General features: G+C 34.4%; 1 protein-coding gene across 8 annotated transcripts in view; it reads left to right on the top strand.

Annotated features, from left to right (window-relative positions):
• DCLK1 (doublecortin like kinase 1) overlaps positions 1-19,425 on the top strand; it is a 400,305-nt gene that overhangs the window by 10,965 nt on the left and 369,915 nt on the right. For all 8 annotated transcript variants that reach the window (XM_044666088.1, XM_044666090.1, XM_044666091.1 and 5 more), the window contains exon 2: positions 9,744-10,090. In XM_044666088.1, coding sequence (XP_044522023.1) covers positions 9,744-10,090 — 347 coding nt within the window. The remainder of the gene's footprint in view (positions 1-9,743; positions 10,091-19,425) is intronic.

The following is a 19,425-nucleotide window of genomic DNA, read 5'->3' on the forward strand; positions in this document are numbered from 1 at the left end:
CTTGAGTTCTCAGTCAGTAAAGAGGTGGAAAAAAGATATCAGGACATGAACCACAGAATTTATAGTTCCTGCCCTTGAAGACCTATTGCTTAATATTAATAATAACCCCCAGTGCTTTTTTCTACAATAATCCTATGAGGATTGGAAGTTGAAAAGGACCTCAGAGATCATCAGATTAAGCCCTCTCATTTTGTAAATGAGGAAACATAGAACCAAAAAGAGTTGAGGTGACTTCTTCATGGTCAGATGAGGAAAAAACAACAGGGTCAGAATTAGAACCCAACTCTTCTAACTTCAAATCTAGATAGTGCACATAGTACCTCTGTTTTACAAATGAGGAAAGTGAGGCTCAGAGCTCTTGTGACTTTTACCCATGGATATAAAGCTAATAATTTTGAACCCAGATCTATTGGCTTCATATTTGTTATTCTTCCCAGAGAATCAAAATGTGATACCCCATTTTCTCCTTGAGGCAGAAATGCTTTTAAACTGGAAAGCTATTATTTTTTAAAAGATTTCTAGGGAAAGAGTCTATAAACTGTCTTGGGGAATCTTCCTAGTGTTTAGCAGTGCAATCAAAATGTCCTTACTAAATCAGGCGATTCCCAGGCATGCTATGATTAAATGGGCACTCTGTGTAGTTTAGGTGTGCTCAGAAGGCTCTTTATGATTTTTCAGTAAACCACAATCTCTCATATTGCTTACCTCAGGGTTCCTTTTTTCAGAATTTTTTTAACTCCAGGAGGACGGAAAGTGAATATTTAGTTCTCTCCTAGATCTTAACCTTAACAGCGGTAAAATGTGGTTACTATATTTTGCATTGATGTGGTTTCTATACTGGAAAAAGTAAAATTTCATTCCAGACTATCCTCATTTAAAGTAACCTCAGCATGCCATATTATGAACTTAACAGATGAAAGTAAAGAAAAAATCTGACTTGCAGCCTCCAAGGGAAGGGGTTTTCAGGCTAAAGAATGTCATATTAAGTATCATGACTTGCTGGGAAAGTGTGATGTAAGTCACCCCTGCTTATGTTAGAGAAATTGGCAAATTCTATAAGGATTTGAGAAGTAGGAGGTACAGGAGGTAGACTCAGTGAGTATAAATGGCTTTTTCTAGTGTTCGAAAGGAAGCAGAGATTTATACTCCTCCTAAATAGTAAGGTGATCGCTTGACATGATGGCAGTGTCACATGAATATTTTTATTAAAGATGGGGGAGACATGGGTATGTGTTTATAGGCAGCACAGTAGAAGATAGTAGGGAGGGAGCAATTGAACTTACAGGGAAAGTCTTGGGATGAAGGGAAAAATGAAGGGGTTGATCTTAGTGAGAAGAGTTATATATTCTTCATTAGCCAGAGCAAAAAAGAGAATGAAGGATTATGTGGAGGAATATTAAGGTATAAAATCAGGGAAGAGAAAGTTCATGACTGATGGCTTCCATTTTATATATATCCTTTGCTGAGAGAAGGTGGCCAAGGAAAGGAAAGAGTGGTAGAGGAGGCCCGAGGAAAGAAACAGTTTGAAATAATAGCTATGGGAAATGTGTTAGGCAATTAAGAAAAAGAATAGAAGTGACAATGAGTCCCAATTGAAATTAGGTAACATAAATATATAGGTGTTCCAACAGCATAGTTCATCAACTGGTCTTCAGGAGCTGAGAAAACAGTTGGTGGTAATAGGTGGAGAGTAGCCTAGGGTTTGGGGTTTGATATAAAGCATGAATGATGACGGGGCAAGGGAGCAAGGGTTAGAGTTAAAATTAATTGAACTGGTTAACTGTAGGGTCAAGATCACAAAGGGAAGAAAATGAGTTCAGAGCAGGGATTGGAAAGCAAAAAGGAGTAGAATAACTGGATTCTCCCTAAGAATAAGTGTAGGTTTTGATGGAGGCACAAAGAAAGATGGAATGGAAGGCAGAGAGAGGAAATAGAGTATCAAAGCACTAGGAAGTGTATCAGGTTCTTTTTGCTGGAGCACATCTAGTTCTGTACTTAGTTAAAAATGAGACATTCAAGCATTTTTAAGGTGTCATAGGTTGTTTGTAAAAAGCGACACTTTTGGCACTTTTACCATCATCCTAAAACATTTGTAGACATATGCATAGATTCCTACTCACTGTGTAATCATTGAAATGCCTCATATTTCCAGGGCAGAAGCAGTCTCATTCCAATATTTTAGGTATTGTAAAATTGGAACTCAGTTTACTTTAATGATTGGTTTTTTGTTTGATTACTGGTTTTTAAAATGTCCTTTACATGCAGTAGGTTTAGGCAGGTGGTACTTTTTTATATTCTTGCCATTTTGAATGATTTTTTAAAAATCCAATATAGCTTAAGTTCCTAGTAGATCATTTTTAACATTGGATTTTTAACTGTCTATCCATTACAGGTTGGTAGAGAAGCAGTAAGATAGATTTTAACTTCTCTATCTCTATGGAAATAGAAAAAAAAATTCTTTGTCTTATAGTTAATGAAGACCATTTATATCCCTTTCATCTTAGAAGGAGCGGATTAAAAATCTTTTTTGGGAGGAATGAAGACCTAATAAGCAATCTGATTTAAATCCCACCTAGAATAAACATTGGAAAATGGTAGGCTAATGCTGTGTCAGATTCCTTCCATGCAAAAGACACTTGATTTAGAGCTGCTATTATATTTAGGCTGATGCTGAGGAAGTATAAGCATGAAATGGAACATAGAGTAGCTTAGGCTAAGTAGGAAGCTGCACTAAAATGACATCTCTGAATTTGACATTCTTCTTTTAATGTAGCACTGTATTTATGTGTGTGTATATGTATGCTTTCATATATATCATAATGTATACACACAAATAATTATATACCACATTATATAAATACACATATTTATATACTGTATTTTATATACACGTATACACACACACACACACACACACATATATATATATATATATATATATATGAGAGAGAGATTTATATCCCTCTCTCTCTTCTACCCTAAAGAATTTGTGGTGATTATCTTATCCAATTTAATTTTGATATTTTAAAAATTTGTTCCTGATTCACTTATCAAATATTTAAACTTGTGGATACATCTACCTTTTTTTAAAAATGAAGATATTTAAAGAAAGAGGTGCTGCAAATTGGCCTGGGGCAAGGCAAGACTATGAAGTCTGTGTACAAATATATTGTAAATATATTGTGTGTAATTTCAGCTCTGTGGTAACTTAAAGCTATCAATACATCATTTGAACCTGTGGGCTGAAAAATAGTAAGAAGTGGAGGTCTTCCCAATTGTAATTTTTGTCAGATTCATGAAATGTCATGGTTTGGTATGTTGTCCTATTTCACACCTTAGGTACATTTCATTAGGATGGGTACATCCTCTACCACCCCTGAGTGCAACTACTCTATGACCTAGTTGGCAGTTTTCCTGAGTTTCTTTAGTTAAAAACATGGACTCAATGTTTTTTTTTGTTTTTTTTTTTTGCCCTGATTAAGCCTCTCCAAACCCATCTAGCTAGATTTTTCCTTAGTTTACTTTTAGGCCAATAGTGAAAATCTTACCTTTTTGGGAAGACCTGCCATACCTTGTACCCCATTGCCACAACCCTTGAGAAACCACAGTCACCTCCACACTAAGATGAAATCATGGAATAGGTTTCTACTTTAATGGAAGCTTTCCTCAATTACAGACTTTTAATTCAATACATTTGGTGTGTAATATGTGAAACCAGCATCCCTTGATCAAATTAATCTTTAATGAGCATTAATGTAACTCCTAAATGAGAAAAACTGACTTGGGAGATACACAGTTCTTCTTAGTACCAGCTTCCCTTATGATACTCAATTTTGGTTCATTAAAGGAAGAATTATGTTTTCGTGATAGATTCCTTTGTATTCTCAGTGTCTAGCATTATGCCTTACATATAGTAGTCAAGGTCAAAAGCATTTATTAATCTCTTACTGTATGCCAGGTACTGTGCTAAGTGGTGAGGATGGAAAGAAAAGCAAAAAAATAACATAGTAGGCACTTTAGTTGGCTTGCATTGAAATATGGGCAAATAGAGCTGAAAGACGTGATTTGAATGACTGACTGCTAAAGGTTAAATATATGTTAACAATAACATCATGGTGATAGTTATCAGAATTTCATATGTTCTTTTGGCAACCTGGCCACTTTGCGAAGGACCTTCGTGTCTGTTTTTGCATGTGATCACCATGGCAACCTTGTCAGGAAGGTAGGACAGAAAGTACTATTCTCATCTGACACATGACAAAATTAAGGCATAGGAGGTTAAATGGCTTGTCTCAAGATGCCTATCTATTTAATGACAAAACTAGGGCTAAAACAAGGTTTTCTAACTCTGAACCCAGGTCCCTTTTCTCCAATCTTTCTATCTTTGAGACCTTGTTTTTAATTCTAAAATCCTTACTCATAACTTCACCTCTCCATGTTCATCAGCCTTGAAAAAACAAACACAACCAGGATGCTTGATAATCTCTGGGTGATTAGAAAATATTGTTACGTGTGTGTGTGTGTGTGTGTGTGTGTGTGTGTGTGTGTGGTGTGTTAACTAAAGAGAAATTTTTCCTAGTTAAAAAAGGAAACCATGTACTTTGGGAATTTATTTATAGATTATTTCTTAACATGAGTGCCTGTAACTTCAAAATCTTTAAACTCTTGTTTAGTCATTCATTTATTTATTTACTATGAAGTACTTGTTGTGTGGCCTGGTATGGTCAAACTACTCATTTGAAAGTATCGGACAGGGGCAAAGATAAAATAAAAAGGCTCCATTGCATTGTTATAGACGTTTTAGCAGTAATTACTCAAGTCTTTTGTTATTTTTATCTATTAAATTTCTGCAATGGCTAAATATTTTTCTTTAGTAGCATAGCAGGAAAGTTTGTTTTAAAATTGACTTCTTTTTTTAAAATCTCTTCACCTTTTAGAAATAATTTATGTCCTGGGCCAGTTTTATTATGTAATTTTCTTTGAAAAAACCCATGCTTGTTTTCTATTTTTTAAAAATACGTTAACCTTCTTTTTAATTGCTCATTACTGGTAAATTTAGTTTTTTAAACTTCTTTGCTAAGAATTCTAATTTTTTAAAAAGCAAAATGTTAATGTTAATGTCTGTCTGACTTTTGGTGTAACAACAATTCCCAAATTGATATTTTTTCAAGTTCGGTCTTGTTAGTATTCGTTATTCCAAAATTTTCATATGTTTATAAGCAAGTACTTACTAAATGCCTGCTTTGGGCCCAGCATTATGTACATGATCATTAAGAAGGGAAGAATTGGGGCCTTTGTTTATATTGGAATTTAAGATAGACTATGAGTGAAAGATAAAATTGTATATTATGTTTCCTTAAAATAATGTATTAAAGGATATAATTATTTAATTTAAGAAAGTATTATTTTGTAATGAAGTTGTCTCAAATATAGCTATTGTCACTTTATTCTACAGTTTTTTGTGGTTTAAAACTTTAAGGTGGTTGTCATTGAATGTTGTAGAGCATTTTCTTCTTTGGATAGGATTTGAAAGCATTTTGTTTCTAAAATCAATATCAAATATGTCATTTAAATAGTTTGATATTACTATCGCCATTTTGAAGTTGAAAAACGAAAGGCATATTTTTCTTTGTACTTTATATTTATCCATTTTCTTTCTCTTCCAGGTAACTTTACCTCCTACCCTTCTAAGAAAATTGAGGTTACCATATGGGAACTTCCCCATGTAGCTTTATCTTCACCATACAATTTGTCTTCTTCTGCTCTTTGCTCTTTATTGGAATAAACTTTTGTTCCAGTCTTTCTCCTTACTAAAACTAGTAACACTTCTGTACTCTACTGCTACTTGACCTTTGGAAAGCAAAGGTCTGACCTTATCACCAGCACCATCTCCCCATTTAATAAACTGCAATGGGCTCCCATCACACCCTCAGGATCAAATATAAAAGCCTCTTTTTGTTATTCAAAGCCTATCATAATCTGACCCATTCCTAGATTTTCAGTCTTTTTTTTAACTCTTAGCTTTTGTCTTAGTATCTGTTCTAAGAGAGTTGAGTGGTAAAGGTTAGACAATTAAATTTCCTGTCCATGGTCACACAGCTAGGAAGTATCTGAGACCAAATTTGACCTAGGTACTCCAGACTCCTAGTGCTCTATCCATTGTACTACCTTGATGCCCCTATTTCCATTCTCCTTAAACCTTAGTCCTTTCCACATAGGGGTGAACCAGAGAGAATGACCTCCTTGCCATTTTCCCAAGACTCCTTATTTCCCAGTCCTCTGTATTTTCACTGATTCTCTCCCATGCCTGCAATTCTTTTCTTCCTCATCTTCACCATCTGATTTCCCAGGCTTCCTTCAAGTTCCAGCTAAAATCCCATCTTTTGCAAGAAGCCTTCCTGATCACTGATCATACATCATGATTTCCTGATCATACAAATACTTTCCCTCTATTGTATCTAATTTGTACTTTCGTAGGTTGTTTGTACATAGTTATTTTTAAACATATATTGTAAAACATAGTTATGTTTTCTTCCCCACTGGATTGCAAGCTCCTTGAAAGAAAGGAATATCATTTTCCTTTCTTTTTATCCCCAGTGCTTAATATAATGGCTGGCACTTAATCACAGCCCCTCATTCTCCTCTTACTGGTTCTTCCCAGTAAGTGAAATTTCAAGAAAAACAACTAGGTCCACCATGTTTCCTTTTCTCTCCCAGATCCACTCCTGACTCCAAATTTTCCTTGCCCTGGTATCCCTAGATATAATCTCCTCTTTCTGCTTTCTTTTGCTTTGTCTCCTCATATTAGAATGTAAGCTGTTTGAGATCCAAGACTATTTTTCATATTTATATTCACAGGGCTTAGCATAGCACCTGGCATATAGTCAACCTGTAATACATTCCTGTTTACTTGACTTAGTGTCTTCAATCCCTCTCTCCTCTCTAGCTTTAATTTATCTAAAAATTTATCTTCTTAATTGCCTCTTTCCCCATTTGTTTTTGGCTGCTGAAGAATATTGGGATTTGAATGAGTAACTTGTTGCCACCATATAGGATCTGGCTCAGATTGTGACATAGTAATGGTTGTCAAGGCTTTTCCACCCCCTCCCACCTCTCCCCACATATCTCCCCTTCACCTCCCACTTCCATTTTTCTCTTGGACACAGTTCATGATTTCCTGCCTAGCCCTCTAGTTGAGTTGCTTTTGTGAGTTTGGCTTTGACCTCAGCCAGACTTTCTGTCTCCTCTTTCCCCTCTCTACCACACCCCTCGCAAGCCTGTTAATCTGTTAATTGTGGTTCAGATTTTGCTTGGCTCTCATTCTCTTACTCCTCCACCAGAGATGGACACCTCTGGCCACAAACATGCTCAGATCTCCCCAGTACTAAAAAAGCATTATCTTTATCTTGTTAAACTTTCATTACAACATCCTTTCTTCTCTGCTGCCAGAATCCTAAAAAGAATACTATAGCCATCTCTCTGCTCTCACATCTTCCTCTTTACATTCTCTGGAAAATTTTGCAGTCTGGCTTCTGTCCCCACTAACACTCTCAAAACTGCTTTCTCTGAGGTCAGACCAGCAGCAGTGATGAAGCGCTGTGGGAAAAGTCCAGAGTTTGGGTGGGGGGGTTTCACATCTTGTCTCTACTATTTATTAGCTTTGTGACCTTGGCCAAGTAACTCTTTGGAATCTGTCGATCTATAAAAGGAATAATATAGTATTATCTATTTCACATTATTGTTAGGATCAAGGGAGACTATATAAAGTGTCTGGTAAACATTTAAATAAACCGTAATGAAATCTGCTATCCAGGTATCATAGAAGAGAGAAGACCACATGATAGAAGAGTATATACCAAATTAGAATTAGATTAAAAAAACACTGGTCTTTGCATTGGAGTCCTTGATCCCAAACTTTTGAGTGTGCATTTGTGGGGAATCTAAACCTATTTCCTCATATATTAATTGGGGATGATAATACTTTAGCTCTTAAACTATCTACCTCACAGAACTGTTGTGATGAAGGTGTTTGTAAATCTCAGAGGACTATAGAAAAAGGAACAGTCTGTGTTTCTAATAGCTAGAGCCAGAGGTTTCTCATTCTTTGTAATTTTTTATCTTTAGCAGTTCACGTAGGTATACTCACTACTCTCTTGATACTTTCTTTTGGGGCTTCTATGACCACCTTATATCAGGATAGGTTTCTCTTGACTTCCTTCTGTGTCTTTTTCATTAGGTCTTCCTTCTCTCCCTTATTCTGGAAGTCCCTGATAGTTCAGTTCTTGTTTTTCTCTTCTCTGCACTCTTGAGGGAAGCTAATACATTCTCAGGACTTGAATTATTGTATTTATGGCATTGACTCATAAATTTTATATATTCATATTTCAGTTGCCTCCATTTTAGTGTCCTGCTTGTATCTCAAACTTGAGATTTCCTAAATTGAACTAAACTCATCTTTTCCTCAGAAATTGCCTCTCTTTTTATTGATATTATCATACCAAGTCCTGTCAGTTACATTTCTAAAATAGTTTTCACTATTGTCAATAGTTCTCAATAGTATGAGCATCAAACGAGATTTTTAAAGCACTTAGAATAGCAGGCCCTATAGAAATCTGAGATATCATTATTATTACTATTATTATTATCATTCAAATCCTTCTGACCATTGCATTAATCTCTTTCAGGTGACTATTCCCTACTACCTGGACTTTTGTAATAGATTCCTCACTGCTCTCTGTCACTTTGTGTCTCCATTCTCCAATCTGTCCTTATTTCTGCTCTTCATTTTCCAAATGCATGTCTCTTTATGTCATTATTCTTCTCAAAATTCTATTTTCATTGGCTACAAGATAAAATACAAACTCCTTAACTTAGTATTTGAGATGTTTGATAAACATATTTCATCCAACCTTTCCAGTCTTCTTTCATATTACTCTCCTTCACATACAATTCATCCAAGTTGCAGTATGTACTCTGCTTGCTCTTAGCCCATCATCTCATACCTCTCTGCAGTTGTATAGATTGTCCTACCTGCCTGGAATGAATTCCTTACACAGCTCTACTTGATGAAAATTCTCTCATCCTTCAAGGTCTGGTTCTAGTTAGTTCTTCCTTCAAGTTGGTTCTGCTGTTCTTTATGACTTCTTTTATACACTTAATTATATGTTGATTAATATTTTAGTTATTTTCATATATGTCTCCACACGTTTTTCTTCAGTATTTCTTTATTTTGCCATCCGTCCTTCTATTGAACCTTAAGAACTTCCATCTCTTTCCTTCTATCCTGAAGCTGAATTCTGTTATATATATTGTCTACCTTAATTATAATATGATCTCACTCACTTTTCTGTTTGCATCAATAGCACTTAGGACAGTGGCAGCATGTAATAAATATTTAATAATTTTTATTCATTCACTAGATTGAATGTTCTTTGAGGGCAGAGGCTATCATTTTTCATCTTGATATCATCTGGCACAGTGCCTTATTTATAATAATCATTGTACAAAAGTTTTGAATTCAAATTAATCCAGCATGTCATTGATTGAGCTACACTAGAAGTGACCATCTTATATTCCCTGATTATTAACCATTAAGCCACACTTTCTTTTTTTTTCAATTTTATAGTTGACTCTTTAAGCCTTTTCCTTTTTAAGAGGAGAAGAAACAAGAGGATAAGGAGAAAAAGGAAATTAGTTTGCATTCACTAAATAAATGAATGATTTTTTTCCCTTTCCTTTTCTAGGAGAGAGTTATGTGTGTGGTTCAATTGAACCCTTCAAAAAACTGGAGTACACCAAGAATGTAAATCCTAACTGGTCAGTAAATGTCAAGACAACCTCTGCTTCCCGTACGGTGTCTTCACTTGCCACTGCCAAAGGCAGCCCCTCGGATGTGAGGGAGAATAAAGATTTCATCCGGCCCAAACTAGTCACCATCATCAGAAGTGGTGTGAAGCCACGCAAAGCTGTCCGGATTCTGCTGAACAAGAAGACTGCCCATTCATTTGAACAGGTTCTCACCGATATAACCGATGCCATCAAACTGGATTCAGGAGTGGTTAAGCGCCTGTATACCCTAGATGGGAAGCAGGTAAGATGCTTTTGGAAATATATTTTCTCCCAAATTCTCTTTCTTTAACTACAAGATTTAAAAGATAAGATATTAGACTAAATGGGCTATGGAAAATACTTTGTTACTTAAGTTGTCTCACTTTAATTTGTTCTAATGAATCTTCCATATATAATTTAACAGAATTGGCCATTTGGAGAATAAAATAAAATTAAATGAGTAAGTACAATTTAAATGGTTAAATATTATATATATAATGAAAATAAATTCATACATACATGACAAATATGTGTATATGTATATATGTTCACATGTATAAAATACATGTAGAGATGTATTTATTTACTATTTTAATACTATATAACAATAACACTCAAGGGGTGTGTTGGAGCCAGATCATACTGATTAAGTAGGAAATTATTAAATTTTCAGTGTCAACATTTACACTTTAGAAACTGGAAAAGCTAAAAATCAGGACTTGGTTTATTGTTTTGTTGATTGTCTACTCTTATTAAAGAATTTAATAAATTTCCACATGACTTTTCTAAAGTTATATGATCTAAATTGTCTCTCTCCCTTCTTCCCTACCCCTTCCCAGAGCTAGCAAGCAATTCAATCTGGGTAATGCATGTATTATCATGCAAATAATATAAACCCAAATAAACAAGTGATAAATTATATGCTTCTATCTGTATTCTTACTCCAACAGTTCTTTCTCTGGAAGTGGATACCATTTTTTTTAAGTCCCTCAGGACTTATGAGAAAGAAAACTAGCCACATTCAGAGGAAGAATGGTGGGAGGAGAAACACAGAAGAAAAACAACTGCTTGATCACATAGTCTGATGGGAATATTATTGGGGATGTAGACACAAAACGATAACTCTAGTCCAACTATCAATAATATAGAATTAGGTCTTAATGATACATGTAAAACCCAGTGGAATTGTGCACAGGCTAAGGGGGTTAGGGGGTTTGGGGTAGAGGGAAAGAACATGAAACACGTAACTAGGGGAAAATATTCAAAATTAAAATTAAAAAATAAATAAATAAAAATAAAAACAACAAAAACAACAACAGTCCCTCAGAATTGTTCTGGATAATTGTATTGCTGTTAGTAGAAAAGTCTATCATATGATTGTCTACTCTTAAGAAAATGGAGAAAATATTAAATAATGTAGATTAAACTAACACACTTTTTCCTCTTGAAAGCTAGTTGAAAATATATTTGCCAGCCCACCCTTGATTCATTCTCATTATGCATGGATACAAGATGTCATGAATCCAAGCATGGTTATGGCCCAAAGCATAACAGTAGCCAGGAGATGACATTACAGTTAATTCATTTGATTCAGATTAGGCTTTATGCCTCTGCACCTGGGTAAATTTCATAAAATGATGTGTTAAAATATTAAAAATTCTTAATATAGACCTAAAGAGTAAGGACCTTCTGATTGAAGTTAAAATGTATGTTTTTATATATTATAAAATTTACATTTTAAAAGTTTTTTTCTTTATTTTATATAGATGTTTTTCTTTATTTTATATGTATACTTATGTCTCTTGACTTGAGTGGATAGGCTTGGTAATAAGACTTTATGAAATAACTTGTAAGGAATCAAACTATGTGACCTCCCATCTACTTTTCATAAAGTTTCCACTAATATTAAAGTTACACAGTATATGAACCAACAGAAACTCTTGTCATAAATGGAGTAAGATAAAAAGTAAAAGTTGTATAAATAAATCGGTTTTCTTTTTAAAAAATTAAATTAGAAATTTCAAATCAGTTTTTAATTAATATTTGGTTGTTATATTTCAATATCCCTTGAAAAATAATATAAATTTCACCATGGTGATTTGAAATACTCGAATAAATGGTACAGATTTAAAGTCAGACAAAACTAAGTAGCGAAATTAAAAGTAAATTACAATTTATTCCTTATACGTTTTTTGCATGAGGTAGGATTTTATTTTATTTACATTTTAATAAATTTCCATGTAAGTTTCCAAAGTTATATGAGCCACATTGTCACCTTCTCTTTTTCCCTCTCCCCTCCTAGAGCTGACAAGTAATTCAATCTTGGTTATACATATATTATCACAAAAAATTCCATATTATTCATTTTTGTAAGTAAATAATCTTATAGAACCAAAACCCCAAAAGATATACTCAAATAAGAAAGTGATAAATCATAGGTTTTCATCTGCATTTCTACTCTAACAGTTCTTTTTGCAGAGGTGGATAGCATTCTTTTTCATAAGTCCTCAGAATTGCCCTGGATCATTGTTTTTCTATTAGTAGCAAAGTCTATCACACTTGATCGTTTCACAATGTTGCAGTTACTTTGAATAATGATCTCCTGGTTCTGCTTATTTCACTCTGCATCAGTTTCCTTAGGTCTTTCTAGCTCTTTCTGAAATCATTCTGCTCATCATCCCTTATAGCACAATAGTATTCCATCACCATTATATACCACAATCTGTTTAGCCATTCCCCAATTGAGGAACACACTTTAGTTTCCAATTCTTTGCCACCACAAAAAAAAACAGCTATAAATATTTTTGTACAATCAGGTCCTTTCCCTTTTTTTTTTATCTCTTTGGGATACAGACCCCATAGGGTTTTACTGGATCAAAAAGTATGCATTCTTTTATAGCTCTTTGCATAATTCCAAATTGCCCTCCAGAATGGTTGGATCAATTCACCACTCCACCAGTAATGCATTAGTGTCCCAATTTTGCCATATTCCCTTCAACATTTATCATTTTTCCTTTACTGTCAAATTGACCAATCTGACAGTTTTGAGGTAACACCTCAAAGTTGTTTTATTTTTCATTTCTCTAATAAAGAGGGATTTAGAACATTTTTTCATATGATTATTGGTAGCTTTGATTTCTTCATCTGAAAACTGCCTATTCATATCCTTTGACCATTTATCAGTTGTATCCCATATATCTGTAAGACTATGAATCTACTGAAATAAGTTTAACCTCTCAGAAGAATGAGTTGACATCATGTCCCCTACTACTGGCAAATTTAGAATTTTTGAATTAAAAAGAAAAGGAAAAGAAATTACATTACTCCAAGAATGATTTTTTCTTCTGGGATCTATTTGTATAGGTTCCCACATTTTAATTCATTTTGAATTTTTAAAACAAGCACATTTAATCAAGGATGGTTGAATTTTCACTTGATTTGTGACCTGTAAATTTGCTTTATTTTTTCCGCAAATATGATCTGATAAAAGCAAATATGGGTGAAGAATCTGAGTTGATTACTTTCTCTTGGCTTGGTGAAGGTCTAGCTTCCAAGAATAAGTGTAGACCAAGTATCATAGTATATCAGCAGGAGTTCAAGAAGGCTTTTCTGATGTTCCAAACATCATAATTGTAAGGAAGGTTCATTGATAGTTCACTATTTAGAGAACCCTTTGATGAGTTCTTGGTAATGAGAATAATTTATCTTTTGCAACTGAAGTGTCTTACATTTGGTAAGGATGTCCTCCTTTTTTGGAGGACTCATTTGATCACTGAATAAGTGAGTAAAAACAGAATCTATAATCTACATATTAATGAATGTACACCATCACTTTTTGCTGACTACACATGATATTTATGACAGCAATTTCTTCTGCTACTTCAAAAGAAAAGTGCTCTAGTACCTTCGACCCAGTATTGCTAGTACTTTCTCACTTCAAAAATTCAAGTTACTTTTGGATATTCTAATCCTGGCACCATTTTGTAAGGTGGTTAATTGGCCAATATAATTATCTCCTTTGTTCTGATGCTAACTAAAGGAAAAACTGATAACCTTCTGATTTTAGTTTAGTTTCAAGGATAAACTGCACATATACACCATTTACTAATATCCAGAATTCCAAAGGGAAACAAAAGTTGGATGAATGTGTTTGTAATAGTAGTAAAATAAATATTCAAATAACAAAATCAAAACTTATGATGGGCATAACAGAATCTCTAGTGTTTTGTGATTTTATTTTTCCATTTGCCAAGAGTAAATGCCTTTGAATGACCTAATTTTTTAAAGTGATTTCTCCTTCTTCCACATCTTAATTCACAATCTTTTTCTTCTAAGGTGAGCATTATCTTACTCTCTAGAGTTTTTAGTGTTTTCAAATCTCTGCTCACCGAACCTTAAGGAAACTTGAATTGTTCTGGCTAAGGTCTTTCCTTTAGCTGATCATAGATTTTTGTTGGCTTATTCTAAAAAATGTTTCCTGGAATGAGTATTATTAAGGTTTTGACTACCTCCCCAGGCTTCTCCAGGATCTACCTGAACAATAGGTACCACAATGGCTTTTTTTATTCCTGTAGCCAAGCCTGCATTCTTCAAGATCTTCAAGGTGAATAAATTTATCTAAAGAGACCACTGGAGGTTTTGTAAACTCTTTCCTCCCCCAGACCTATCCTTTAAAACCATTCTATTGATCGTGTTTACAGTGTATTTTGTTTCTCAAAAATTCATGCCCTCTTCATAGGAGTTTTCTGAACAGTAGAAAGGTATAATAGGGGAATAATAATCCAACTAACATTGGAAGACTTTTTGTGCTCTGGTGCCCAGAAAGAGCAAACATACTTTTTTCATGGACCATGGGAGTCTTTAGTATGGCTTTTGAGGAAAAGACAAATCTGCTCACATAAGCAGTCTCCTGGAGCGGCAACTTTGGACAGTCTTGGCAACATTAAGCAGTGGTGAGAATAAACTGCCTTTTCCTGTGGTTCCCCTCAGAGTTGTACGCCTTCATGTCCAATAACACATTGGCAGGCTCTGTAACCATTGTCTTACAGAGCCCACATTTTCTTTAGTGGACCTCAACTCTCAATCGCATAACATCCTCAAGTGTCCTCTCTATCTTTTTCATTTTGATAGTTGACATTTATAGAGCAATTTTAGATTTGCAGAATGTTTTATATATGTTAACTGATCTGATTTGAATTTTTAAAAAATATATAACATTAACTTAAAGGACCTGGAGTCAAGAAGACTTATCTTTCTGAGTTCAAATCTGGCCTCAGACACTTCTAACTGTGTGACCCTAGGCAAGTCATTTAACTCTGTTGGCCTCAGTTTCTTAATCTGTAAAATGATCTAGAAAAAGGAAATGGCAAACCACTCCAGTATCTTGTGCCAAGAAAACCCTAAATTGGGGATATGAATAGTTGGACACAACTGAAAAAAAGATTAAACAACAAAATACCTATTGAATCATTTGTACTAGAGAGGTAAGGAGGGTTCATCCTTCATGGACTTGATGTTTGTCTCTACCACATGCTATGGATGGTTCTCCTTTACATCTTTGAGGTTTTTTTAGTGCCCAGAGAAAATGAACAAATTTGGAGTTTTTACATTCTATAGGCCAGAAGTGTCAAATACATGGATCCTACAACACTCCTAATTTTGAGGCCTTAATGGAATTAAAATGTAATTGGAAAATAGTTAATAATGAAATGTTAAAAATGAAAATGCAATAAAACATAAATAATATTAATGCATTGTTTCTTTAAAACAACATATAGCCCTCAAAGATACTTAAATATGATTTTAAAAGCCCCAATTTCTAAGAGAAGCTAAGTGGTGCAGTGGATAGAGTGACAGTCTTGGAGCCAGGAAGACTCCTCTTCCTGAGTTCAAAGCTTGCCTCAGATATTTCAGAGTGGTATGACCCTAGGCAAGTCACTTAACCCTTTTTGCCTCAATTTCCTCATCTGTAAAATGAGGTGGAGAAGGAAGTGACAAAACATTCCAGCATTTTTGCCAAGAAAACACAAAATGGGGTTACAGAGAGTTAGACATAACAGAAAACAACTGAACAAGATCCTCTTTCTATTATTTGATATATCAGCTGTAGACCATCACATATGTTGTGAAACTGAAAATTTAGTAAGAGGTCATGACTCATTTTTTTCAGTTCATTCTTCTAGCAACTTTGAACACTGTATGATTAGATGAACCTTTACAAGCAATGACAAGCAATGGAAAGAAGAATATGGTCACATTCACCTTATTCTCTTGGTTCCTTGCACAAACGAAGAAATCATTTCTCTAGCTGAAGGTTGCTTTCCTTCCAGTCTCTTCTTTTTATATTGGCTAAAGAAGTCTTTTTTTCTTGACTTTTCCCTCCACCCCACACCCCAAGTCAAGCTTTAGTCTTTAGTACTTTCTCTGTTGGTTGCACAAGCAATCTGCCAAAAAACCTCTTTGCCCAGATGGCATTTGCAGTGTGATTATTTTTCTTAAGTGATTAAAGTCGGCTCAAACTGTACGTGATTGCTAGAAAGAAACCATGGCACATCTCCTAACTTCCAACAGTGTGTACAGGGCATCTGTGGCCTTTTTGGGGAGTAAAAAATCCTGCTGCTTTCAACCATTAAATCTTCCAAATCTGTGATTATTGGGTCTTTCCTTACAAACATAAAGAGCAACAAATCCCTAAGCAGCCTAACTGAAGAAAGTACCTTATATTGAGGATCACTGATAAAGCTCTGTATGACTTATTTTTCTAAAACATAACTATAAGAAAGTAGGCCACCCTCCTTCTTTATGTCTCTCCCTCTTTTTGGTCAAATGTCTGATCAGAGCTATATTGCTGTCTGAGAGATATTATTTTTACATATGATCATCTTTACTCACCCACAGTAAAGAGAGAAGCAGCAAGGTGTAGTATTAGACAGAGCAAGAATTTTAAAATCCTTAGCTTTGAATGAATTAAATCATGTATTTTTATAGCTATGACTTGGGGTGGGGGAGCCATCATGAAATATACTATAGATAATTTAAATTACATGGAGTTGAAAAACTTTTGCAGGAACAAAATTAACACAACTAGGATAAGAAGAGAAATGATTAGAGGAAAAAATCTCTGCATCTCGGATACTAATACAAACTTATAAGACTAAAAGAAATTCTCTAATGGATAAATGATCAAAGATATGAGCAAATAATTCCCAAAAGAAAAATTTCTAACTACTAACAACAATATGAAAGACTGATCAGGTTACTAAGAATATACAAATGCAAATACAAATACAAAAAATTCCGAAATTTCACTTCATACTCAGTTAATTGTCAAAGATGACAAAAGATAGAAATGATCAGACTGCAAGAACTATGGAGAGATAGCTATTGGTCCATCAGAATTGGAAAATAATTTGGAACTGGGCTAAGAAAGGAATTGAAATGTCCATTCTCTTTGCCTTTGAGATCCCATTGCTAGGAACATATCCCAGAGAGTACAATGATATTTTTAATGATCCCACATGCACCAAAATGTTCTTATCAGCATTTTTGTGGTAGCAAAGAAATGGAAACAAATTAGATGTCTGTTATTTGGGAAATTGCTAAAGAGACTGTACACAAATCTGATGCAGTATTATTATATTGTAAGTAACAGTGAATATGAGGAATATAGGAAAAATTACATGAATGGATAAAAGTGAGATGAGCTGACCCAGGAAAATGATATACAGAATGACTGCAACAGTGTAAATGTAAAGAACAGCAATAAAACAATAGAAATCAAATGCTATATAATTATAATAATCAAGCTTGACCCTCCCTTCGCCTCTTTGTCCCCTCAACACATATACTTTTGATTCTTCAGTAATTGTGATATTCTGAATCATAGTCATAATGCAGCCTTGAGAATACTGGTGACAAAAAGATGGGTTTTTGTCTCAGGAAGCAGCTTGGGAATTGCTGAAAGGACTATATAATTTCTCAGATGGAATTCAGCTTGTTCTCTTTTTCCTATTCAGTTTTGGACCTATCTCATTGTCTATCTTCAGTGTCTGTTCAAATGTATGGGCTGAATTACCAATTTATATCAGATTGGACAATAGACATTCATTATCCACTCGAGATTTTTCTGTATGAGTTGTTAGGCTGAACTCTCGTGAATGGTTGTGAATCTCATTAAAGATGTTCTGTGGTGTTCTGGGTCTTGAATAAAGGAGCTCAGTGTCTTCCACAAACATTATCATCTGTAGGACATCATCATTTATAGGAATCTTTTTTCTTTTTGGATTCTGTGCTCTATGACAGTAGTAGACACCTTAGGCAAGTGTATATCTTACTCTATTAATCATTTGGTAATGATAATCAAAGGACTTATCTATAGTATCTACAATGCAATCTGTATAATCTTAGCATGAGAGCTTTCAACTCTATATTTTGTTCTTTGAAACAAAATTAGTTTTCATTGTCAACAAAGAATAAACATAACCAATTCTTGTATTTTTGGATATTTTAGTTAGTTGTATGCTGTGAAAGTGTGGGCTGCAGTAGTATTATATATAAAAGTCTGCCTATTCCAGACTCAGTGTTTCAGCAAAATGTTCTGACTGTGCCTAACTCAATACAGAAGCCTGTATGTTTGTTTGATATTGAAACAAAATGAGTTACTCATAGGCCATTCAACATTTTAACAAAATGAGATTTACTTAGCACAGCAGGAAATATATTCAACAAGGATGTGCTTTGGGAACACATCAGATTGATTCCGCTGAGCAAAGCTTCTTTGAGTTGCCTATCATTTTCTACCAGTTAGTATCAGGGAATACTTGGAGCTCTTCCTGGCTATTTTTCAATCCAAAAATGATGTCAACAGCTTGAGTCTTTAGTGAGCCAATTGTGTTTTAAGGATAGTTTCAATACCTTTTAAGGAAAAAATTGCCTACCTTGCATGGGGGCAGGGGTTAGGAAATTTATCCTACCAAAGCAAGCATATCCTTGGTATCTGTGAATATCATGTATATAAAAATTTTTGTAGATATGGAAACTAGTATAGTTATTTATTATGTGAAAAAAAAGTAATATAAAAGGTATGATTTAAAAGTATGAATTTTGAACAAAAGAAAATAGATCATATTTAGATTTTACTTTTGATTTTTATTTTCTAGTAATTTGTGAGGTAAATCTTACAGATAATGTTGTTCAGTCATTTTTCAGTTGTGTCCAACTCTTAATGGTCCTATTTGGGATTTTCTTGACAAAGATACTGGAGTAGTTTGCCATTTCCTTCTCCAGCTTATTTTATAGATGAGAAAACTGAGGCAAACAGAGTTAAATTACTTTTTCAGGGTCATATTGCTAAGAAGTGTCTGAGGCCAGATTTGAACTCAGGATTGGCCAGGCACTTCCAGGCCTGGCCCTCTATCCACACTGTACCACCTCCCTGCCCCTTGGCAGATATTACTATCCCCTTTCAGAGAGAAGTAATAAACAGAAGTTCTAAAGCTGACTTGCTCCGTATCCTGTGACTAGCAAATAACTAGTCTCCTGGTTTTAAAATTATAAACATATATATATATATGTATATATATATATATATATATATAT

The sequence above is a fragment of the Gracilinanus agilis genome, chromosome 3, assembly GCF_016433145.1.
Source record: "Gracilinanus agilis isolate LMUSP501 chromosome 3, AgileGrace, whole genome shotgun sequence".
In the NCBI taxonomy this organism is placed as follows: Eukaryota; Metazoa; Chordata; class Mammalia; order Didelphimorphia; family Didelphidae; genus Gracilinanus; species Gracilinanus agilis.